The sequence below is a fragment of the Camellia sinensis genome, chromosome 9 (assembly GCF_055761805.1).
Source record: "Camellia sinensis isolate YWXY chromosome 9, ASM5576180v1, whole genome shotgun sequence".
In the NCBI taxonomy this organism is placed as follows: domain Eukaryota; kingdom Viridiplantae; phylum Streptophyta; class Magnoliopsida; order Ericales; family Theaceae; genus Camellia; species Camellia sinensis.
The window spans coordinates 160,696,646-160,720,412 of record NC_138969.1 but is presented as its reverse complement, the minus strand read 5'-3'; the positions used below and the strand labels follow the sequence as shown (position 1 = coordinate 160,720,412).

Genomic DNA, 23,767 nt, shown 5'->3' with positions numbered 1-23,767 from the left:
CCCATAAAAGGACGTATATCATATGATGCTAAGGATGCCATGAATAACTTTCAGAATCTTGGACAACCATTCATTCGTGTCAAACATAGCGTGGCATTTCAGAGAACTAATTACTTCGTATCATAATATTCAGAAAATACTTAACATTAAACATAACTTTACAAAGTTATTACTCACAGATGATTGGTGGCCCTATCTAGATGGTAAGGCGGCCCTTCACTTATTCTAAGGTGCGTGACCTACATGAACACACATACGAACACACACTTGAAACACACGTTCGAATTATACATTACTTATGTCATTTGTTCTTAGTATGTTTCTAACCCTTAATCCTCATTATGGAGTCTTAAACATGGCTTAGAAATGCCTAGGATGGAATGAGGATGCATGAATACGTTGGAAAACATTTATCAAGATTTGCTGAAAATAAGGTCCACGCTCGAGCGGACATGCAGACAATGAAGCTTCGCTTGAGCGTACTGTAAACTCATGAAAAAGTGCTGGATGCATGATTTTTACGCTCGACGGACGCTCGACCAACGCTCGAGCGTGAGACTCAGACCCTTGCTCGAGCGTAGATTCCCCCGCTCAAGCGGACTGCAAAATCCACAAACTTCTGGGTATATGCATTTCACGCTCGAGCGGAGTGCACGTACTCAGAGTTCACGCTCGAGCGTGGATTAAATTTTTGGAAATTCCAGATTTGATCACCAAGCTCAAATTCGACCTTTGAAGCATCAAACTCACTTTTCTGGGCCCAAAACTTTGAAAAACACTTAATAACTCATAGAACAACATGTTTAAAAGATCATTTCAAGAAATCATGGCCCATAGGATATCAATTTTGCACAAACTCAACTTAAATTCAAAATCAATTTATGAACATCACATGCAAGTACATTTTTGAGCTAGGGCTCTTTAAAACATGATCAATGACATGGAACATGAGGAATTTCTAAAACGAAGCTTGGACTATGACATGCATGCAATGATTCTATAGAAAGGCAACCCCAAATGTTATGAATTACACATGCATGTATGTAATGAGCTTCAATTCTCCAATCTTAGCTTAATTGACCACCCAACCTTCTTGAGTTCATTTACGAATGCCCTTAATACAAAGTTTAAGAGTGTAGTTCTCACCTAAGGTTGATTACAAGTGTGATCCTAACTCGAAGCTTCAAATTGTCTTCAATCTTCTAGCCAATTCCCCCATTGTGAAGTCAATTCTTGAACTACGACCCAAATCTCTCAACTCCCTCTCTCTCTCTCTCTCTCTCTCCCGTCTCTTGCATCAGTTGGAAGGAAAGAAAATGAGAAAGGTAACTTAGTGAGGTCAAAAGGCCTAATAAGTGGCAATGGCTCACAAATAAACAAACATCATTATTTTAATCAAATTTAATCGTCCCAAACCGAATTTTAATTATGCCTACCATAAAATTCTATAAATTCTAACTAGCACATAAATCAAGTCAATTTCTGATTCAAATGCCGATAAGGCTTTCAATTCGCAAACCGAAGCTAAATTGTGAACAGATCTTTCTACGCCTAACAGATATAAACACAACAATGCAACACACACATATGCATTTTAATTCAAGATTCAACTAAATTTCTAATTAGGCAAAATTAATCATGGATTAGCGTTAATTAGAGGTTAGGGTTATTACAGACTTGCACAAAGCATAAGACAGATTTGCACTCCATGAAAATGAGATTTTTTTTAGATCCATTTTCTAAATTGATTTGAGATTTTTCCTCATATTTTTAATAGCTGATCTAATTTTAACCTTGTATCACACGTCTAACCATTCCATCCTTTTATAAATTACATAAATATCATTTCAAGACCATTCGATGATATTATTTACAAAGGGTTAGTTGAGTTATCGAGGATAGAAATCATAGAATATGGTTGGTATAGATTCTAACAAAGTTCTGTTAGAGGTTAATTGTAAGATTGGAAATTGTAAGGATAGATGAGGGGAAGAGGAATTGTGAAACCCCGTATTTTTATATAATAAAAATAATATGTATATTTTGAATTTTCTTAAATAATTATTCACAATATTTTGAATTTAATAGTCTGTATATTTTTATACTGAAAATTTATTCAAAATAAAATAAAATAAAATATTTTTGACTTTATATTATTACTCAATATTAATTTCTGAACCGTATGATATTTTTATTATATTTTTCTCTATATTTTTTTGGTAATCAAATTACACTGAAACCTTATATTTTCTGTACTAAAACCCAATCAAAAACCATGGGTTTGCTACCCCAGGTTTTCTTGCATTCCACCTTCAACGTGTAATCATCCTATGTATCAAAAGACAACGTGGTGAACATGCTGACCAAGTGTTCAATTTCTTCTTCTTTTTTTTTTATTTATTTCTTTTCATTTTCTTTTATCTTCTTCATTTTGCTTCTCTTCCAATTGCATAGCTCTCTCTCTCTCTATCCGTTTCATCTCTCTCTCTCTCCCTCCATCTCTCATTCTCAAAACTCTCTTTCTCTTTTATCTATGTTTTTCCTCCTTCCCCAACCTCCATAGCCATGGCCTCAACCCACACTATCGCCAACCCGCGAACTTCACCACCATTGGCGCACCGTCGGACCGGCACCACCACCATCACCTATTTCTATTATCATATAGAACCACCATCCACAAAGTGTTGTAGGTGAAGAAAGAGAAGAAGAAAGAAGATGGAGGAGAAAGAAACAAAGTTAGAGAAATTTATTTTGAAGTTCAAAAGTTGGTTTTCGGCTTACTTTCGGCATGCCAAAACCATCCATTCTGGGAAGAAGTGAGACAAATAGGCCATGTAAGATGAAGTACGAAGTAAGTTGAAGAGATTGGCGAAAGAATGAAGTAAAACTGTTAAGAATTAAGAAAGTTATGGGGTCCGAAAGATGGTTCGAAAAAAATGTCCGAGACGGTAGGAAAATAATCTTATTTTTGGTCAAATTTTGGAGATCTGACGGCATGCAAAGAGAGACGGAACGAGGCGTGTGAGTAGTGAACCAAAAACTAGGCCATGAGGTGAATCCAATGACAGAAAAATAAGATAAAACGGAGTTACGATGAAGAAGATACAAGCATTTGAACTGGTGACATTAAAACTAAAATTCTGGGTCTCTCTGTCGTGCATGCTGTGGCTATGGGAGAAGATGAACTAAATGTTTACCCAGTGTTTCTCGGCTCATGGTGCTACGGTGCATCCTAGCACATTTAGGTTAATCGAGTGGTCCTATGACTTTGGGGATGACCACCCCTAGATTTTTCGACGTGTAGAATCCATTTCTGGGGTTAGATCTTTCAAATTCTAAGTCTAAGATGATGATCAACAACTAAAGGTTCTAAGAGAATCCAATGAAAGATCAACGGTGAGATCATGTCCGATTAATGTGAAATTTCAGCAAGACGATCATGGAGTCAGGACGGTCATATCTTACGATCAGAATCATAAATCAAATTCGGACGATAAACCGTTAGCAACCTAACATTGTAAGAAAACCTTCTCAACCCTCTCATTTTTTTTATATATTTGAAAATTTCAAATTATATACATATGATAAAATGTCTAAACTTGTAGATAGAATTTTATTTATAATTGTATGAAAATTTATGATGGTACATCAAATTTGGACTTGCATGTGTAGTTTATGCCATTAAAAAGATAATTGAAGATGTTATTTGGCCCTTTAAATCTGCCAGAAGGTTGTACTAATTTTTAGACAATTTTATACTCAAAATTTGAAGATACTTTCTTCTACAAAGTTGTTGATAATGATGTCTAGTTCATCCAAAAACATTTTCAACAATTATTGAGTTTTGTACGAATTTATACATACTTTTAACCAAATCTGGAGCTATATACAGATTTTATTATGTGTTTGAAAAATCATTAAAAATTTTATATTAAACCAAATCTGGTAATTTCTAAGCAAAAAATGAAATTTGAGAAGTCTAGGTTCATAATAAATTTTTAGATCATGGAATTTATTTATAAAATTTAAGTATGGAATTAATTTAAGGAAATGTGATAAATCTGTGTCATAAAATTTCTGGGAATTTTACAGAATTATTTATAACTTATTTTTGGGAATTTATTTCTGAAAAATGACCCAAATATATTTATTGAATATCCTGTACATTTTCACGAATTTTAGAAATGTATAAATAATTTATTTTTAATTTTTATTATCTAAGGTATAACCTGAAAATTTCTAGACAGGTTTAAGATCATGACCTCAATTTTTATTCGGATAAAAATCAGTTATTGTGTTGGTCCAATTCATCAAATATAGTAAATTAGTAATCCATATATGGGTGTATTGTTGTTTATTTAATATTGTGGTAGTCTAATATTGTAAATTAAAAATCCATGCACGTGTGACTTCGGTTTATTTTCTCTGTATCTAAATTATTATTTCATACCATGGTTTAAATAAATTGTTTATTTAAATGCTGTACATTTGTTTATTATTGTGTGATATGTGTAATATTTTATGTTGAGAATTTTAATGAGTTGGTATAACATCAATTGTGATAAAAAAAAATTGAAATTATTTGTGAGTAATATCAAAATTAACTGAAATGATTAACGGCATATACAAAGTTAACAATTGACGGTTAATACTAGATGTTCAGAGTGAGTCTTGGTTTTAAAGAGTGTACGAAATTAAGGGTTGACGGTTAATACCGGTTGTTCAGGGTGAGTTCTGATTTTAAAGAGTGTATGAAATCAAGGGATTGACGGTTAATACCGGTTGTTCAGGGTGAGCCCTGGTTTTGAGAATTCTCACGTAAATTGTGTTGCGAAACTCTAAGATGGCATGAGACTTATTTGAACCCTTTTCGGTATTTGGTTTTGGAATAAGGGTGGATGTGCTGGTGGCACACAGAGAGGTTACGTACCCCTGGCAGACCGTTTCCTTGGGGCAGACCACGGATGCTACTACTTGGGTATATAACTCCGGACGTGGGTATCCCTGGTAGTTACGGTTGGTAACACTAAAATATTTGACCAAGGAAGGGTTTCAAATTAACCGTTGCCATGCTTAGTAGTTGGTAAGTTAAATCTCTTTGGTGAGATTTCGAGTGTCACCTAATTTATTAAAATTATTGAAATTATTTTAATGGTTGTAATTTATGCTTATAATTATATTGTTATCTCATGTTTATAATCTCATTATTTTTCTCTTAAAAAGAATGGTAGGTTGGTTATGTTTTCTTACTGTGTTGCAAAACTCATGGCATATATTTTTGTTGCCCTGGCGTTTTATGCCAGGTCTTGGCGAGAAAATAATTGAAGCTGAAATGGAGTCGACGCTAACGTAGAGCTTTGGCTGACCTGAAACCCCGAGTAGAGCCGAATAAATTATATTATTTTATATAATAGCTATTAAGGACTTTATAATTTCATTTGATGTTGTATTTGGATAATTTTAAGTTTTTATCTATTGTTATTTGGACGTTTGGTTATGTACGAGAGTTGGATTACCCTGTTAAGATGTCACCTTTTTAGTTTATTAAGTCATTTTATTTATTTAATTTCCCTTGATACTTCAAAAAAAAAAATTTGGAGCGTCACAGGAATAAAAGCGTGTGACTAGAAAATGAGACTAGAAACGGGAGTTGAAAATAGTTAATAATAAGATGAGTGAAATGATTTAGAAATGAAGATTGATGTGGGTTAGAGATGATTCCATTTGGGATGGCTTGGAGAAAAGGGTCAATGCTATTCTCTCAAAAAAAAAAAATATATATATATATATATATATTATTACATCCTCCAATCCGTTTTCGATTTTAACAAATTTTAAATGAATTTTATTATGTAATTGTAAATTAGAAATTTAAGTTGTTATGTCATTTGAAAAAAATTAATATAAAAGTATATATATTTATCATTTATGCTAAATGTAACACGTAATGACACACGTGTCTATTAATTAATACTTAAAATAAAATATTAATATACAATTAAAACAAGACTTTAGTGCCATTTAAATGAAAACAATTTATTCACATAATTTCAACTATTTTTTTCTTTTAAATTTTAAAATTATTATTTTAATTTTAAGATAAAATTTTAATTATTTATTTAAGACCGTACATAATACAGGTTTTATGTTAGTATATATATTTACAAAAACATCTATATCATGTAATTTTGAAAAATATGTTTTATCCTTTCAAATTTTTAATCATATAATAAATGAATCATTTTATTAGCACATTGTTAAGTCAATTAATAATTTTTAATAATGCAGAAATATATTTCAATCAACAATTTTGATAATTTTATTGTTGCATATGAGAATAGTTAAGAATTTTATTTTTTATATTAGTCTGTTAAATAAAAAATTTCTAATAATGGGAAATTTGTAAACTACATTAACAATATGTATTTTATGCAAATCTCAAGAGGTGTTTGTAATTTATCTAAAAGAAAAATGAAATTCACACATTTATTCATGTTTGTTTTGTTGCTCAACTTTTTTGTGTTCTTGAGCTTTATATATATATATATATATATATATATATTTTAGACTGTGTTTAGTTTATGAATTTGGTGAGAAATTTGGAAAGAGAAAGGAAAAAATTAGTATAATATGAATAAAATATAATTACATTTCATATACCTTTCACATACTTTTCTTTTTCTCTTTCTAAATCCATGAATTAAACACACTATTAGGTTGTGTTTGAATCATGAATTTGAATAAGGTTTGGTTACAACCCTCTCACATGAGAGTGGGTCTCACATGGGCCCCACATGTTTGGGCTACACCCTCATGTAAGAGGATTGTGCATTTTGTGCACCAAACCCTCTATATCTAGCATTGCTCTTTACAACGTGATACTGAATTTAAATTAGTTTGGTGAAAAAAAAATTAAAAAAACTTATTATTTTCATATAATTCTCTATTTTTGGAGCAAAAATAATTTTTTTAGTGTTTATTTTTGCCAAAGTAATTTTTTATTTTTTTGAAAGATTTTCAAAAATAACCAAACGAAGGAAATTCAGTTCAAAAGTAAATCATATTTATGAATGATAAATTTGGTAACATTTTTTTTTCTTTGTGAATGTTACACACGAAGAAAGATTTTACAACATGAACAATTCGTATCATAAAACTCACCCGTAGTGAATCTTATGGGCCCAAACAACATTCTCAAGTCCAAAATCTAAACGGGAAGAATCCCCATCCCATTCCTTTTATCTACCTTATTTTTATTATTTTATTTTTTTTAATCTCTTCTCTACTCTCTCTCCAAAGGTGCTCCCCTTTCCCTTTCTGTCTCACTTCTTTCTCCCCATTTATGATTGTCTGTCATAATCACCATTGCTATAATCTTGCAATGGTTGTTTAGATGAGTAGTTTAAGCCCAAAACATATTTAGTAGTAATGTAAGTAGATGTTTTAAGCTCAAAATACTATTATTCTTGCAATAATCTTGATTATTACAAAAAAAAATATTGCAGAGAATCTTATTCCTTTCACCAAATCCCTTTCACCAAATCCCTTTCCACGGTTAACAACAATTTTAATAACACACCTATTAGAGACTAAACAAAAATAAGTTAATTACTACCTGTGATAATTGTTTCACCAATAGCCAATTAGAGAGTCCATTGTAAATGCTGTCTTGGTTGCTGATTCTCACAACAGAATCACCATTTACATATCATCTATACAAAAGCATTAACACAGTAGATACTAATAAATAAATATGCAAAAAAAAAAAAAAAGGAGTAATAATTTGTTGTGAATCTTATATGTTTATATAACATTATTCAATACTGAAAAGTGATCACTGACACACAAGGTTTTATTTATTTATCAACAGTGCTATAGACCACTAAATTTCTACCACTAACACCATCACTAATGATGTGGAAAGCAAAACAAAAACAAAACTAAGACACAAAATACATGTGGCAGTGGGTAGAGCAACCACTAATTAGTAGTCTGCATCATTTTTCTTTATTTATATATGCTTAATTTGTTTATAATATCTTGTTGTAGATCCAATCCAAGCAAGAACTATAGACAAAGTTGAATTTGAGGCACAGAGAATGTTTCAATAGACACATATTAATGCTAAAGTAATGTTTCCATCTACCTCATTCTTTAAATTTAAAATAACAATCATCAATACTAAAATAATCATGATTGAGTCACACTTTTTAATGTTATTTCACACTATCATGATGTAATTACCTCATTCTTTAAATTTAAAATAACAATCATCAATGCTAAAATAATCATGATTGAATTACACTTTTTAATCTTATTTCACACCATCATGATGTAATTAGTATTATGTAAATGCTACATCATTTAAATAAGATGACTTTTTTTGGAGAGACAAACAATAGGATGTAAGTGGATTAGTAAGTTAAATTACAACGAAAGGGTGGTCGCTCTATCAACTAGAACCATGAGCATCTGACATTCTCATTGTCACAAGAGACAGTTATATAGACCACTGAGCTAACTCTCCTATTCAAATAACCCTTACATTACTCATTAGCTAGCAATAGTTACACTAGATCATATGAACACCTTATTTTAGATAGAAGAGATAGATGATTTGGTAAGATGAAGGCCCCGCTAAGTTGTCAAGAATACTATACAAAGAAATGTTTCTTGAAAAAATGAATAGAAAATACAAATAATTTACTTTCTCGTTAATTGTTCATGTTCAGTTTACAAAAAAGTTATTGCATAATCCTGAACTCTTCAGAAGAAATGATTGGAGGTGAAGTGTTTTCTTTGAGAAATATTTACTGTTGTACCCATATTAACACACAAAAATAATAATAATATTTTCATTTGCTTAGTAGTTTGGGAGCCCCTTTACTAGCATCAACTCTAGGATTTAAGTCTCATTCCTTCCTGCTTCGTCTTCGATTAGCTATATATTGTGATGTTCTAGTATCTCCTCAAAAACGAAACAAAACAAAAATATAACCACACCAAGAGAGAGAGAGAGTGAGAGAAGACTAGGCCAAAAATGGCCAACACAAATGCCCTATTTACTCAACAACAAAATTTCAGCTTTCAACATTGATGCAAAAACTTAAAAAGGCAAATCACTGAAGCCCAAATAATTATCATAAGTAGTTGATGATGATTCTATTTAATATGTAATATCAGTGACTATTATTAGGAAAGTTGAGCTTCTCTGTTGGGATTTCAATATGAGAAAACTTGAGGGGCATGTAAAACCCACCACAGGTCTCGTTTCAATGATGAAAACCGTTCATTTTATAAGACTCTTAATGTACATTATCCAAAAAAAATTTAGAAAGATCCCATAATTGTAACCCTTTCATTTTGACGCATTTGTCTCTAAAAAATAAATAGTAAATTTCAAAAATATATTGAATCGAATACGATAAAATGAAAAAGTTACGATTATTGAATCGAATCAATTTTTCTCATAGACAATATAGATGGATGGCCCTATAAAATGAACGGTTTAGATTATTGAAACGGGATCCGTGATGAGCCCTATAGGTCTCTTAAGTTAATGTCTTAATATGAGAGAAGCCTAACCCAGTTAGGAAACCCTAGAATAACATATGGTCATAACCACCACCCCCTCTCCCTCAAAAAAAAAAAAAAAAGAAAAGAAGGTTTTTGTGTTGCGACATTGTAGCCATGATTAAATTTAGGTCCACACTCTCAAACATTATGTCCATAAAGACAACCTTCTACAACATGACCAAAATACCCCTCTCTACCTCACACCTGTTTTGTTTCTCTTTTACTCACAATTCTCTCAGATCTCAAATATCTCTCTCTCATCAGAATCTCTCTCTTACTCTCTCTCTCTTTACCGCCCCCGGCAACAACGTTTTCACCGCCAGTAACAACGTCTCTTCCACTACTGCGCCGCCTCCACCGCTGCACCGTCTTTGTCTTCTACCATCGCATCTCTCGCTGTTCTGTGTTGACCCGGCCTCCATCGACAGAAGCTTCACTCGAAAGAGCACCTTCGACGCACTTATCGCTCACTTCTCCCACTTGCGCTGCCTTGACGAAACCCGATCGCCACTACTTCGCAGAGTCGTCGCTAGCTCACGGTGTTGTCACTGGCTCCGGCATTGTCTTCACCACTCATAGAGGCACTCCGGTTGGCCAAATTTATCTGTAGTGATAGATCCATGCCCATCTGCGACGGCAAATTCATGCTTCATTCTTTTCTCTCTCTCTGCTTTCTCTCTGATCCATGCTCCATTCAGTTCTCTCTCTCTCTCTCGTTAGTTTTTTAAAAAATATCTATGCTTTATTTGCTACAAATGTCATTTGTTTGATACGATTATGTTTCATTTAGAAATAGAAAAAATTAAACAGATAAGATGATGACAATGATGATAAAGATGATTTGAACAGATATGTTAAAAAAAAAGCTCAAGATATGTGTGTGTGTGTGTCTATCTGTTTGTGTGTTTGTATTTTTTGTTGGTGTGGTGTTGTAGTGAATAATTCAAACAGACAGAAAATAAGTTTGTGAAATTGTAAACAAATATTTCTATTTTTCAAACAGATAGAGAGAGAAACTCATGGATTATGAACAGATATAGAAAAAAATTCAACAAATAGATAAAAATTTGAACAGATAAGGAAAATTTGAATTGAAGGTTAAAAAATTAAACAGATGGGGTAAAAAAATTGAACAGATAGGATAAAAATTTGAACAGATAGTCAACGAAAAGTCAAACAAATAAAAATTTCAAGAGGTATTGGAAACAAAATGCCTTACAAGACTTTTCACCAAATTATTTCACAAAGCATGGACTTTCACCAATTAAAAATATTTATTAAACCTAATACCTTAGACCTTCTCTAAATTTAATTTATCACCAATTTTCTCTTAAATTTACCATAAATGTTAGCATTAAAGCATCTCCCATAGGACAAGCATTAAGAATATTTTAGGCATTTTTTCTAACCTTGTCACAAAATGGAACTCCAACAGAATAGACAACACAGTAGCCATTTTGTCTCATTCTCTCTTAGCAAACTACATTTTGACAGTCTTGGAGACTAGACAGACTAATTTCAAAAATAGAGAATATTGTTGGAGTATATACTTAGTAAAGTGGTTTAAAAAATTGACAATGTACTTTTTTTAATATTTATTATTACAACATATTTAGTAATGTTGGAGTTGTTCTTTATGGAGAAAGATGGATAAAGCCTATGGAAAAAAGATGTGCAGTGCAGCCATAATTTGCTGACCTTAGTGCACATGAAAGGACAAACACTACATGATGGAATGAGATAAGTGAATGGCATGTGCAATTTGACAAAGCACATGCTTAAATTTCTTGTTCTGTGAGATGCACTTATTCCAGAATGGGTAAGCATTGCTTCTTCTATATATATATTATATGTATGGGTAAATTACACTTTGCACCCTGGCCAATCTACATCTATTTCTACTTTGTCCACTATATCTTCTGATCTTCTGAGTGTCGTTTTCAACCCCTTAGATTTCAAATCAAGTAGCAATTAGGCCCAATCTTATAACGACATTCCAAAAATTGACGGAAGAATCAAAATGTAGATTAAAATGAGATTTAGGTAAAAACATCGGGATGCTAAGTGTAACTAATACTTTCATGCGGTTGTTCTCTGTTAGCTTTTGAAACACCATTAATAAATGAGCCAAATTGTAACTCTTTGACTCGAAATCTAAGAGATTAACTAAGACAATTAAAAGGTTAGAGGGTAAAGTGAGATTGAATGTAAAGTGTAAATTGCCTTATATATATATATATAATTAATATACCTCATTTTCTAGTCAGACATTAGATTACGAAATGAAGCATAATAGTTATAATTAAACCTAAGATATCGTTACCAAATCGAGCTCATAGCTCGAGAGACCACACAAGATCATACGATCAAATCATAAGTGCAAAAAAATGTTAGTGACTTATCTCACATCGTTCACCTAAAAACACCCAAATTTAGTTCATGTAGTAAAAGAAGACATGGGCATTATGACATCCGTCACACTCCATTCATCATTTGAATCCCTGTGTTTCTCCCCTGCCCAACACTTTTTACTGGCATGTTGATAGGGGATGTGATAATTGAAAATTTTATATATATATATATATATATATTTTTCATCTAGGAGTTTTAATTTAATTAAGATTTTATTTTTTTTAGTATTTGATTACTTAAGAGATTTTATTAATTTCATGGTTTATCATACCATAATTTTGTATAATATTTAATTACTGAGATTATGATTCCCGTATTTCTTTTCTTTTTTTTTTGTCTCCTTCTGATCTTGTTGATGCTGCGTCACATAAATAATGCATAATGGATTTCTCACTTAGAACCTGTCTAAATCTAACCAGGTCACAAAGTTGGTTCTCCATTTATTTATTTATTTTAAATATATTTTGATTTTTTGATCCATTTAGTTGTTTAAACACTCAAAAAAGATTCTCCTAAAGCAGCATTGGATGCTTACTTCTTGTAAAAGAGCTTGAAGTCATTATGACACACACAAATGCCTACATTTTCAAGTGGCGATAGAAATCAAAAAAAGCTAGGCACCTAGAATTTGTGAATGTGTGGTAGAAATTAAACTGATAAAGTGTGGAGTCAATGAGTGAAATAAATTTGAACAATTGATTTTCATTTCTAGGTAAATTCTAAGTAGATAATTATGGGTTTGTAGTGTTGTTGGATAGAAATTCAAAAGGTTAACCTATTTAAATTTGACCTTGAAGAACAATAAGCGAGGGTAAATTCAAATTCAGATTTACCCTTTGCACTTTAACCAAATAGAACATCACAAAAACAAAGTCCTTGGAAAGAGCTCACAAGCGCACAGAACCTATGTATCTTAATCTATTAGACACTATCAATCTAATTTAATCCAATCACTTAAGTGGGTCATGTAGGGGTGTAAATTTGGTCCGGCCCGACCCGGGTCTTGAAGGCTCCCACCAAAATTCGGGCCGGATTAGGCCGAACCACGAATTTAAAAAATAGGCCCAGGCAATATTCGGGTCTCGGGCCGGGCCTGGACTCAGGCTTGGAGTGGGCTTGGCCCATTTTTTTTTGTTTTTATTTTTTATTTTTTCTATCAAAATTTTATTATTTTTCACTAAAAAAAATATTGGGACTCGGGCAGGGCAGGCCTTGAGCGAGCCTTAAGCGGACCAATGGGTCGGGCCCACGGGTTGGGCTGTGTTTCAAAATGATGGCTCAGGGTCTCAGACTGGATTCGGGCCTAAACGGGCCTAGCCCACCTTGTTCCGCGGGCCATTTTTATACTCCTTCATGTCACCATGAGCACACGATTTGGGTTCAACCCAATGTTGGAGAGCTCTAGAAATACGTGTCTATCTTATTCTATGATGTACACTCTATCTAATCTAATCCAGTCACCTGGCGCAGTGCTATTAAAGGCTCACTTAGGCGTACGCTTTGAAACGTCTCAAATCATGCGATATAAACAGGCCTTATGAGGCATGTGCCTTTTTTTAAATGTTTGTTTATTACAATTACAACCATTAATTTCACTTGATCACATTATCTTTTTTGTTTACATGCTGCTACAAGGGATTAAACACTTAAACATATATATCAACCCAACACTTCAAGCCCTAATTATACAAAGTTGTTGGCTGAATAGAACTTTCTCTTCAACCAAACTGACAGTTGCCATTATTCTTGTTTTGCATCTCCTCTCAATCTCTTTCTCCTTCTCTATGCTTATATCTTGTAAAGCACTTCGATTCCATTGCTATTTTCAAATATTTATGATTTATGAGTTAGATAATTGTAGCTATGTGCAACCTTGAATTATTTGTCTATGCTAAAATATTGATATATGTTGGTATTTATGTTTTAAATATACCTTGAATTATATTAAATTATCTATTTTTTATTGTCAACATGAGCCTTGCTTTGATAAAGCTCGCACCTAGGCCCTAAAAAACCTTGACACTTCGCTGTGCCTATCGTCTTTAATAACACTGACCTAACTGGGTCATGCCATCATAAGTGCACAGTGGGTTCAACCCAATTTCCAACAGATTTGATTGCATGTTTATGAGAGGAGCGCACTCAGGTATGACAAAATTCAGAGAGAATAATGTGAAAACGGGAAAGAAATGCACTACATCGATTGAACTCAACGAATCCAAGTTCATGAATACAAATTATCTAATTGTCATTAACAAATAAACAAAGACAGAGAATAACATGAGAACAATGGCAATTTAAATATTATGACAAGTCACATTTCTACACAACAAATAATTACATTATGAAGAACTAATCATACAAAGAATTAATTAAATATTTGGGCTAGCACACAAAATACAAGAAAGCACACTATAGTTTTTTGCAAGTGCAAACAAATGAGCCCAACTGAGTCAGAATTAAAGAACAGGAGGTACTGAAAAGACTTGGGAGGAGCCAAACCTTGCAGCTTTCTTTACTGAAAACACGCGCCTTTAATTCCGTCTTCACATAAGTTCAATGGTGGCACATTCACCGTACTTTGATTTATTGTCCCTAGTGTTCATACCATAATTCGTTTAATTCCCATTGCAGTCACTTTGTCAGGGATCTCTCTAAATCATGTGAAGCAGGTTTTGGACAATTTCCGACATTGGTGGCCTAAATTCTGGCTCAGGCTACAGAAGAAGATTGGATATCAGGCCAACCATTCTCTATAAATGAGTTAGTGCAGCAAAACAGAGATCAAAGAAAATGAAGGAAATGGCATACACCATTGCGTAGAATCCTTTTGTTTCCAAGTCATAAACAAGAAAAAATAAATAATAGTAGATACACAGAATTGGTAAGGGTGAATTCTTATTTATAGCATTTTGTGTGTTATTTTAGCACAAGCAAAACACACTTCATATGGATTTGTCACAACCTACTCCAGCAATGTGTAATATTTATTGTGCTAAAATAACGCAAGCACTCCAGCAATGTAATGCTTGTTATGCTATATTTTTATTTATCCACCTACCAACCACAATTTTTTTAAATAATGCTGAATAAATTAATTTAAATAAAAATTACAAAATAAATAAGTGGACTTAGACACAGATGTAATTTTTATCTTTACATTTAAATATCTCATTTATCTTCATTTTTTGTGCATGGGACAGCAACCTTCAAAAATTCATAAATCAAGAAACTCGCTTTGAATTCAACCAAGTAAATATTTTTGCTCATGCAATGTCAAACTAACACTCACTTGATTTATCTTCACATGACACATGGTTACAATTAATATTTCATAGCGACAAATAATTATAATGTCATAGGTGTAATTTTTACCCCCCAAAAAAACAGTCAACTGATGATTGAGGTTGTAATATAAAATAATGATTATTTAGCACATCATATACTACTAGAGTGAGTGTTGTTTGTCGCATCATGCTCTTTTAGCACTGCTACACCCAAATACTACATTGCTGGAGATCCTCTAAAAAATTTATAGTATTTGTGAAACTCAAGACTTCCTCTGATCAATTTATGCTTGTTTCCAAAACAAAAGTTCCTAAAAAAAATTGAAAACATAATTAAAATGCAAAATTGGGAAAGAGGGAAAGGATGAAAGAGTTACCTGAAGACATAGGGAAATTATATCAGCAAAGCGTGATAAAGACTTCGAAGGATATGCTCCATTTAAAGAAGGATCAACCATCCTTGATAGTGCGTCTATATCATGAAGCCGAGGAATTGCCCATCTAACCAAGAATTGCTCTCCACGAGGCCGCGACCTAGACATTAAATTTTAAGTTATACCCAATCTCAAAACATTTGACCTTTGTGTAACTTAGCCGAGTTGATAATAATTAGCTCCTTTTGGGAATGTGGTAATAAGCCACGTTTGGGAGTTTGTTCAAAAAGCCAAACGCGGCTTTTTTGTCCTGGAACCCATTTGGGAGGCTAATAAAACGCAGCATGAAAATTTACAATTATACCCTCCATTATTTGCAGGTGCTGGAGATTGAGAGGAGAAAATTTGTAATTATACAATAGGGAAGGGGTATTTTGGTATTTTTACATTATGACATGGTGACATGACATCATAAACAGATATTAACAAAGAAAGTAAAAAAGCCACTTATTACCAACTTTCCAAATCACTTTTCAAAAAAGCCAAAAAGATTGGTTAAAAGCCAAAAGTTAACTTTTAACCATCTTCCCAAAATACCCCATAGCAATTAATATAACCATGCTAAGCACCACACAAGTATATCATAAATTTATGGGATCACAAACCTGTCATACGATTTTCGCCCTGTGAGGATCTCCAACATAACACCTCCAAAACTGTAGACATCACTCTTGCTAGAATAACTTCCCAACTCGAGCTCTGGAGCACCATAACCATTACCTGACAACTGATAAAATGCGCTGATGTCAACACCATCTAGGAATAACTGAAAACTAAATTCAACCATCCAGCTCAATACAAACAGATTTTGCATCAAGCTGATTCGATGTGCCACAGTACCGCCCTCAGAAGCCCATACACTACTAAGAAGGTGTGTGTCCGCATCCAAAACTCATTGGACACATCCAAATGTGTCATATTTTATTTTTTATTTTTTTATACCCAAGGAAAGTTTGAACACTTAGGAAATGCATATATCCGTCGTTTAGACACACATGAAACCTTATAAATTTGAACAAAATAACTTAGAAGATACAATGATAAATATATATCCTTTAAATTTGAATAAAATTCTGCTCAACAATTCTTGGTGTTACTGGTTCCTTAGTTCTACATCAGTTTATGGAAACATGTAGAAACAGTTGCAAGCATATAAAAAGGATACTAAATATCCTCAGTGCAGTGGATATGCAAGAAGCATTTTCACTCGTTCACCCAAAATAATCTGAGTTCCCCTAATGGGAATAGAAGTAATAAAAAATAAGTAGAAGCCAACACAGCCTGAATTGTGTCATTGCTGTATCCGTGTCCAACACTATTAAATTACCAATTGTGCCAAAAGCTTAAGTTGTTAGAAAATGGACCAAACAACGTATATCAAGCTATTCAACACCCTCCCACACATGCAACCTTATCTTGCATGTAGAAATGCAAACGTCCATCCATACATAAAAAGAGATAGAATACAAACAGGAACCAAATGCAAGCAGAGAGACCTAAACCCAAGCTCTCTTACATACTAAGCTCTGACACCATGTTAAATCACCAACTTGAGTTATAAATTGCATTTGTGATGTAAATAAATAATTTACTTTCATGCATACATGTAAAATCTATATTTATTTGGGCATCATGTCCTAAATTTTTAATAATTGACACATTCGCATGTTATATCATGTCGTATCACTGTCCAACGTTCATATCCATGCTCTTTAGTGTGCAAGTGACACAAAAACACAAATCGAAGTTAACCAACACTTGATATTCAAAGCAGAAAAAATTGAGTTGTGACAATTAGCGCATACTCAAAGATTCATGTTTTAACAACCAATTATCAACCAATTTAAAGATCAAATGACAAGCAATTACCTGACTTTCAGAGACACGTGATATTAGAGGAGCCAAACCACAATCTGAGACATGTACTGCAAGCTCATCATCAAGAAGGATATTGGCAGACTTGAAATTTTTATGTACAATGGGCGGTTGACAAACTTCATGCAGATACCTTTGCCACAAAAAAAATAAAAATAAATAAAAATTACAAATTAACAATGGACACATAAGACTTTGCAAACAACTACAATTAGAAAGAGGTTCAACCATTTCAATCAATTACCCCATCTGGGAAATCTACTATGCACTCAATGTAGGAGATAGAAAATCAAAATCTGATTCTAAATCTCCAAAGTCTCCCCCAAGAAAGACTTACTTTCAAAATCAAAATCTGATTCTAATAAACACGTTTTCTAATTATGAGCCTGTTTGGTACAACTTCTAGCAAGCTAAAAGTTGATAATCAAATAGCATAAACTAAAAGCATATCTTCCGTTGCCTTCCAAAAATTAGCTTTTCCCAGCTTATTTAAGTTTTCTCTGTCTCATAAGCCATAGGCAGAAGCTACACAGCCTGGCATAGATTACAAAATATAGACGTATATATATATAAGCAGCTCCATAAGATGCATCAAACAGCCCCTATGGTGTCTAGATTTGATGAAATAAGTGACAGTCACTCTACTTACTCTAGGGCTTTTGCAGCTCCAAGAGCCAAGCGGATGCGAGTGTGCCATGATAGTTGCCTATGGATTTCGTCATCCAAGTGCAATGCTTCATGAAGTGTTCCGTTTTTGCAATACTCGTACACAAGTAGCTGCTGTCCATGCTCAGCACAGTACCCCACAAGCTCAACTACATTAGCATGTTTAAGCTTGGAGACACTAAACACTAGCTCAAGGAAATCTTCATTGCTCTGCTTCCTGCAAGCTGTAGTATCGAGTTTCTTGACCGCTAGTAGCTAAGAAAAACATAATTAAGTCAGAAGAGATTCTGTGCCAAGAAAGGAAATAGAATCATCAAGCTTCTATTCAAAACAAATCATTCACATTTCCTGCATTCCAGACCAGAAACCCTCTCAATGAAAGCATTCAACCAACACTAGAAATAAATGACAATTATCTACCAGAGACGCAAACAAAACTATATCAAAATTTGTCTAGAAAATCAGTCTAATTCAAATCAGAAAAATGTTACCTTTCCAGTGGGAATCACAGCCCTATAAACGGTACCAAGGATGCCTCCTCCAATAAGATTTTCTTGAGAAAAGCTATTAGTATATTGTTGAAGTGATGCAATGGTGAAGGACCTTACAGAGTTCGGAGTTTTGTTAAAACGTCTCGACATGGGTCCTGGGGGAAGAATTGGATTTGCAGTAATCTTGTCAACTGGAAGAAATGGGGGAGGAGGTCGTGGGCGTGGTGATGACATAATATCTTCATCCAGTCCCAACATATCTATCTCATGATACTCCTTTTTCTTTGGAATTGCAGCCATTCTCTTATTATCTTCCTGCACGGTGTCTGACTGTAACCATAAACTGCTTCTTTCATGATCTTTTCTATATCTAACCGGTGGCCTCAAAATCAAACCTGCCTCTTTATGACCTGCTCACAAATCTCAAGGGGTCATTTGCCAAGCAAAATGAGAAACATTTACAAGAGAGAAAAAAAAAGAAAAAAAAAAAAAAGGAAAACCAAAAAAAAAAGATTTAACAAGTGAAAAATAAGCAAATGGGTAAGAATGAATAACCTTTCTCTATAGGGCTATATAATTTTGGCAAAGATTCATTATTCCTCGGCTTCTCGTTGGAGTCATTATATGCACCCATTTCATGATTCTTGGCAAATTGTCTGACTGGTTGACTTCCTTTGCAGTATCTAGACATACAAAAGCACAGTCCTATGGCAAGCACTATAACTATTACCAACCCTCCAATAGCAATCCAAGTGACCCTTTTAGTTGTCGAAGACTTTGCTCCTGTCACAGAATTTGGTGCTTTGGGTGCAGGCTTTGGTGTTATTTTGGGTGCAGACGGTCCAAATGCCGGTATTCCAGGAGTTAATGCCGGAGATGGGGCCACAGACGAAGATGGCAAAGGAGATAAGGCAGGGGGTGATGGGATAACAGTTGTGTTAAAGGGATTTCCGTCTCTTCTGCAAAGTAAATGCTAATGTTACCAAAAGAAACAAGAAAGTTACAAATAATATCAGATAATCCAAATGCCAAGTCAAAATACCACATAAATCTAACGCAAAATAAATAGATCATTTCCATTTAAACTTTCCCATTAACAATAAGAATATACCTAGGCTACTAGTACTTTAAATAAATCATTTTACAATTGATAATACACTAAAACAATTGCCAGTGTATTACATCTTCAACTAGCCAAAAGCATTTTGTGCGAGTGTTGTAAGCCAGCTAGGAACTTTGACAGATAGGCACCAGAGCTTCCTACTTTATCAAGGTTGTATAGCATTAAGAAGTTGTTAAGTACCAACTTTGAGTGGAGAATTTAATCATGATATAGGGATTCTAGTACTTGGGGGGGGGGGGGGGGGAAAAATGGATTTGAATGATTGATAGTGTAACTCAGACAAGGTAAGACATTTGTGGATGACATATCATTTATTGAGATATAGTGTCTATCAAACCAATTGCTGACCAAATAATAGGATTAAAGTTAAAAATTTACATTCTAAAGATTGCTAGCAGAATGAGCTATAGCAGCAATGATGTTTCAGTAAGCTTATTGGTTAACTTCATATTGGTTAGAAAATGTCAAATTAAAGTAAAAGGAATCTAGGGAAGCATTCGCTTAACAAATTAAAGCAAATCCAACATAAAACTTTTATGTTACCAAGACTCATGACTCTTGATATACTTATACCACACAAAAGCAAATTCAACCTGTACATATAATAAAAGGATGAATTCTAAGTCTTCACCTGAAATTGGGCATATTCAGCAACTTGTCAGGTATAGGTCCAGAGAACAAGTTATTTTCAATGTTCCTAATTAAGAAGGGAAAAAACAGGTTACGAGCTGCTAAAGTCAAATTATTTGAAGTCATAAAGCAAGACAGGAGAGTACAGATCAGTCAGGGGAAGATCTTGTAGAGCATCAAGGACCCCAACGAGTTGATTGTTCTGCAAATGCCTGCATCACCCGAAATATATATAACTCAAGAAGATAAGTGAAAATGAAAAAGTAAGAAACTTTATCTATATAATTACTGACAGTGTAGTAAGAGATGACAAGTTCCCCATAGAAGGAGGCAGTTGACCACTCAAATTGTTACCTGACAGATCCCTGCAAAGCAATAAACAATCAGAATCGAAACTTACCAAAGTAACCATTAATGAATGATAGCAAAATGACAGGGATACCATACAAGTTTATCAAACCCATAAGCTGTTGAAAGGCATCTGGTATTTCTCCGGTTAAATGGTTATCATTAAACGACCTAAGAAATGCATACAAAAATGTGATGACATTTCAACAACTTGAAGTCAAATGAACACAAATTGAATCGAACTTACAAGTCCGACAATTGACCTACTGCTGACAAATTTTCCGGGATGCTTCCAGTGAACTGGTTACCCGAAAGAAAACTAATCGTCAAAGGAAAAACAGAACTTCAGTAGGCAATGTGCATCATAATGATATAGAAATGACACAAATAATAATAAATTTTGGCCAAACCAGCTTATCAAAATATTGATTAAAAAAAAAAAGGGGTTGAAACGTACAAGGTCCTGATGGTAATGGGCAAATTGGATGGAATACTACCTCCAATGTGGTTGTTGCTCAAATCTCTGCCTCATTATTAAGTAGAAAAGGCAAAAAGGCACACAATTAGTGTTAGGAATCCAAAAGACCTAACCAAGATTAGTGAGAAACAAAACACAAAGAAGAACAAATGTACAATAATGATAAATCACACGCACACACAAAGGACATGAAGTTTATGTGGTTCACCCCAAAACTAGGTTTACGTCCACATCCGGTGCTGTTTCACTATGATCAGAAAGGCTACAAGAGATACAGAGATAGCCACTCACCCCTATACTACTTATACAAAGAATTTGGGCAACAAGACCCTTAGATTTTTTTGATCCATAAAAGCCTCAATATATTAGCAAGTATCAAAAACTGCAAGAAATTCATTATGTTTAGCCCAAGATAGTTAATTCTTCCACCTCTATAGGGGGCCCAATCATTCAACTAGTATGTCAACTCATGAAGGACCTATGCTCTGAAACAAAGCCATAGATATAGCTTCAAGTAAGTCTCACTAACAGCAGCTGCTATTGAATCTAGACAACTTTGATTGACTATGAACCTCATCTTATATCCCTCCCCATGTTATGTAAGAGACAAATGGAATATATTCATAAAATGTTGCTTACATTTGAATGATAGAAGAAAAATTTCCTAAGTCATTTCCCAGTTCACCGCCCAAATTCGCGCCAGTGAGAACTCTGTCAACCCAAACAGCTTAGAAATCAGAATATAAAAAACTTCCTACTGGGATATAACATATGGAAATGGTTACCATACATTCCAGTTATGTTGGCATTGACGCACTGTACACCTTGCCAACCATCTGCACACGGGTCTCCTCCAAATGGCATCCACCCAGGAAGAATCGGGAAGCCCAAAGCAGCATATAAACTATTTATTGCAAAAACTGCAAAAATAAAATACCAAATTAATTATTAAGAAAATCACTGGAAAATCATATACAATTCCAGAATGAAGAAAAACAGTAAACTGGAAAACAAAATACTGAATGAATTATGGTACATTGGTAATCACTATAATCTATATACATTACAAACAGATCGGAATGGAATGAAAATGAAAATTAAAAAGAAAAAAAGAAATGGGAGTGGTATGATTTACCATCGCGAGGGTCGGTTGTTCCACGGCACATTGGCACCAAGAAAATTGTCATCAGCCCCGAGAAAATCCAGACATATCTTTCCCAAATTATACAGCCCATTTCATCAATTGCCACCCCAGATTTTCTATAATTTTCTTTCCTTTGTATACTACTTTTTTTCTCAGAAAACCTGACAAATACCCCAGAAAATCAAAATCTCAAAGCAAATGAAATTAAAAATTGAAAGAAAAGCAAACCCACTAGTCTCTAAACACCACAAACAATTTACAGATGCAACAAACAAACAGACCTCTCAAAGGGTTCACGTAAAATCGAACCAGAGGACAAAAGAAGAATATAATTTGAACTAGTCCACATCCAAAAAAGGAAAAACCCATAAAAACCCAAGTGGGTTTTACAGACAATAAATCAATATATTGATCAGCACAGATTGAATAAAACAAAACCCAAGTAAAAAACAGAGTTCGTGATTCAAGAAAAATGAGAAACCCTAACCTTGAAAAGAGTGAAAGTGTCGTCCGAAGCACGAAGAGTCGAGAATCTGAGAGAGAGAGAGAGAGAGAGAGAGAGATGGGTCTCTGTGAGTGTGTGAAACTGAAAAGCAAGCACACTGAGCAGAGCCAACTTTGTACATCTTTATGATTTAAATATGAAAGGAAAGGAGATATGTATACCATAATACTTTTAAAATGAGAAAAGGATTGATGTAATTTTTTTAAATTCAAAAAAAAATAATAATAATAATAATAATAATTGTACCGACGTACCGTTGAGTGGTGCCCTAGTAGTGGCCGTTGTGTTTTTTTTTTTAACTTAAGTTTTATCTATAAGAGAGATTCATGGAAAATGTTAATTTAGTAATTTTTTAGTTAATTAGTTAAAATATGAGTTTAAAAAAATTAGTATGTTTAGAATTAGTTTTTGACTTTTTACGAAAAGATGTGTAAAAAGTAAAGAAAATCTTTAATTTTTTGGTGCTGTTAGGTTGCACACCATATGCAACCAACACAAAAGGTGTAAGTGGAAGGTGTAAACATAAAACAGGACAGCAAACAGAAAGGCATAAGTATAAGATGTAAGTTGCACATTTAAGAAAAGTCCTTAATTTTTGGGCAAATTACATATACCTCCCTTGAGGTTTGGCTAAATTACAGATACTCCCTGAGGTTTCGGAAATTACATCGCGCCCCCTAAGGTTTGTATTTTCATAACAATTTGCCCCCTGAGGTTTAAATTTCATAACAAATTACCCCATAATTTGTTATGCAAATATAACATTCAGGGGGGAATTTGTAATTTCTCAAACCTCAG

At 33.7% G+C, this 23,767-nt stretch overlaps 1 protein-coding gene and 1 long non-coding RNA gene across 5 annotated transcripts; one reads left to right on the top strand and one right to left on the bottom strand.

Annotated features, from left to right (window-relative positions):
- The first annotated feature begins 2,344 nt into the window (after positions 1–2,344).
- LOC145798822 (uncharacterized) lies at positions 2,345–5,531 on the top strand. The gene is made up of 2 exons (XR_014340518.1): positions 2,345–3,517; positions 5,304–5,531. It is a non-coding gene; the product is annotated as an uncharacterized LOC145798822 (long non-coding RNA).
- Positions 5,532–14,264: 8,733 nt separating this feature from the next.
- LOC114296246 (protein STRUBBELIG-RECEPTOR FAMILY 3) lies at positions 14,265–23,135 on the bottom strand. 4 transcript variants are annotated; one of them, XM_082887875.1, is made up of 17 exons: positions 22,952–23,135; positions 22,456–22,625; positions 22,111–22,240; positions 21,960–22,031; positions 21,300–21,365; positions 21,090–21,161; positions 20,942–21,013; positions 20,788–20,859; positions 20,641–20,706; positions 20,496–20,561; positions 19,297–19,700; positions 18,742–19,151; positions 18,234–18,505; positions 17,579–17,717; positions 16,315–16,436; positions 15,653–15,809; positions 14,265–14,705 (listed from the first exon to the last, which is right to left on the bottom strand). In XM_082887875.1, the coding sequence occupies exons 1-17, from the start codon at positions 23,131–23,133 to the stop codon at positions 14,643–14,645; spliced, it is 2,535 nt and encodes an 844-aa protein (XP_082744001.1). In that variant the 5' UTR covers positions 23,134–23,135; the 3' UTR covers positions 14,265–14,642. The 4 variants fall into 4 exon arrangements, with proteins under 4 accessions (XP_082744001.1, XP_028096337.2, XP_082744003.1 ...); XM_028240536.2 differs by lacking the exon at positions 22,952–23,135 and adding an exon at positions 22,746–22,924; XM_082887877.1 differs by lacking the exon at positions 20,942–21,013.
- Between the last annotated feature and the right edge of the window lie 632 nt (positions 23,136–23,767).

Bases quoted from the DNA above. Each gene is read 5' to 3' on its own strand.
- LOC114296246 (XM_082887875.1), bottom strand. From the start codon at position 23,133: ATGGTATACATATCTCCTTTCCTTTCATATTTAAATCATAAAGATGTA. The intron at 21,162-21,299 runs GTACGTTTCAAC...TTTGACGATTAG, and splicing joins CCCATTACCATCAGGACCTT to TTTTCTTTCGGGTAACCAGT. The intron at 19,152-19,296 runs GTTATTCATTCT...ATTTGTGAGCAG, and splicing joins ATATAGCCCTATAGAGAAAG to GTCATAAAGAGGCAGGTTTG.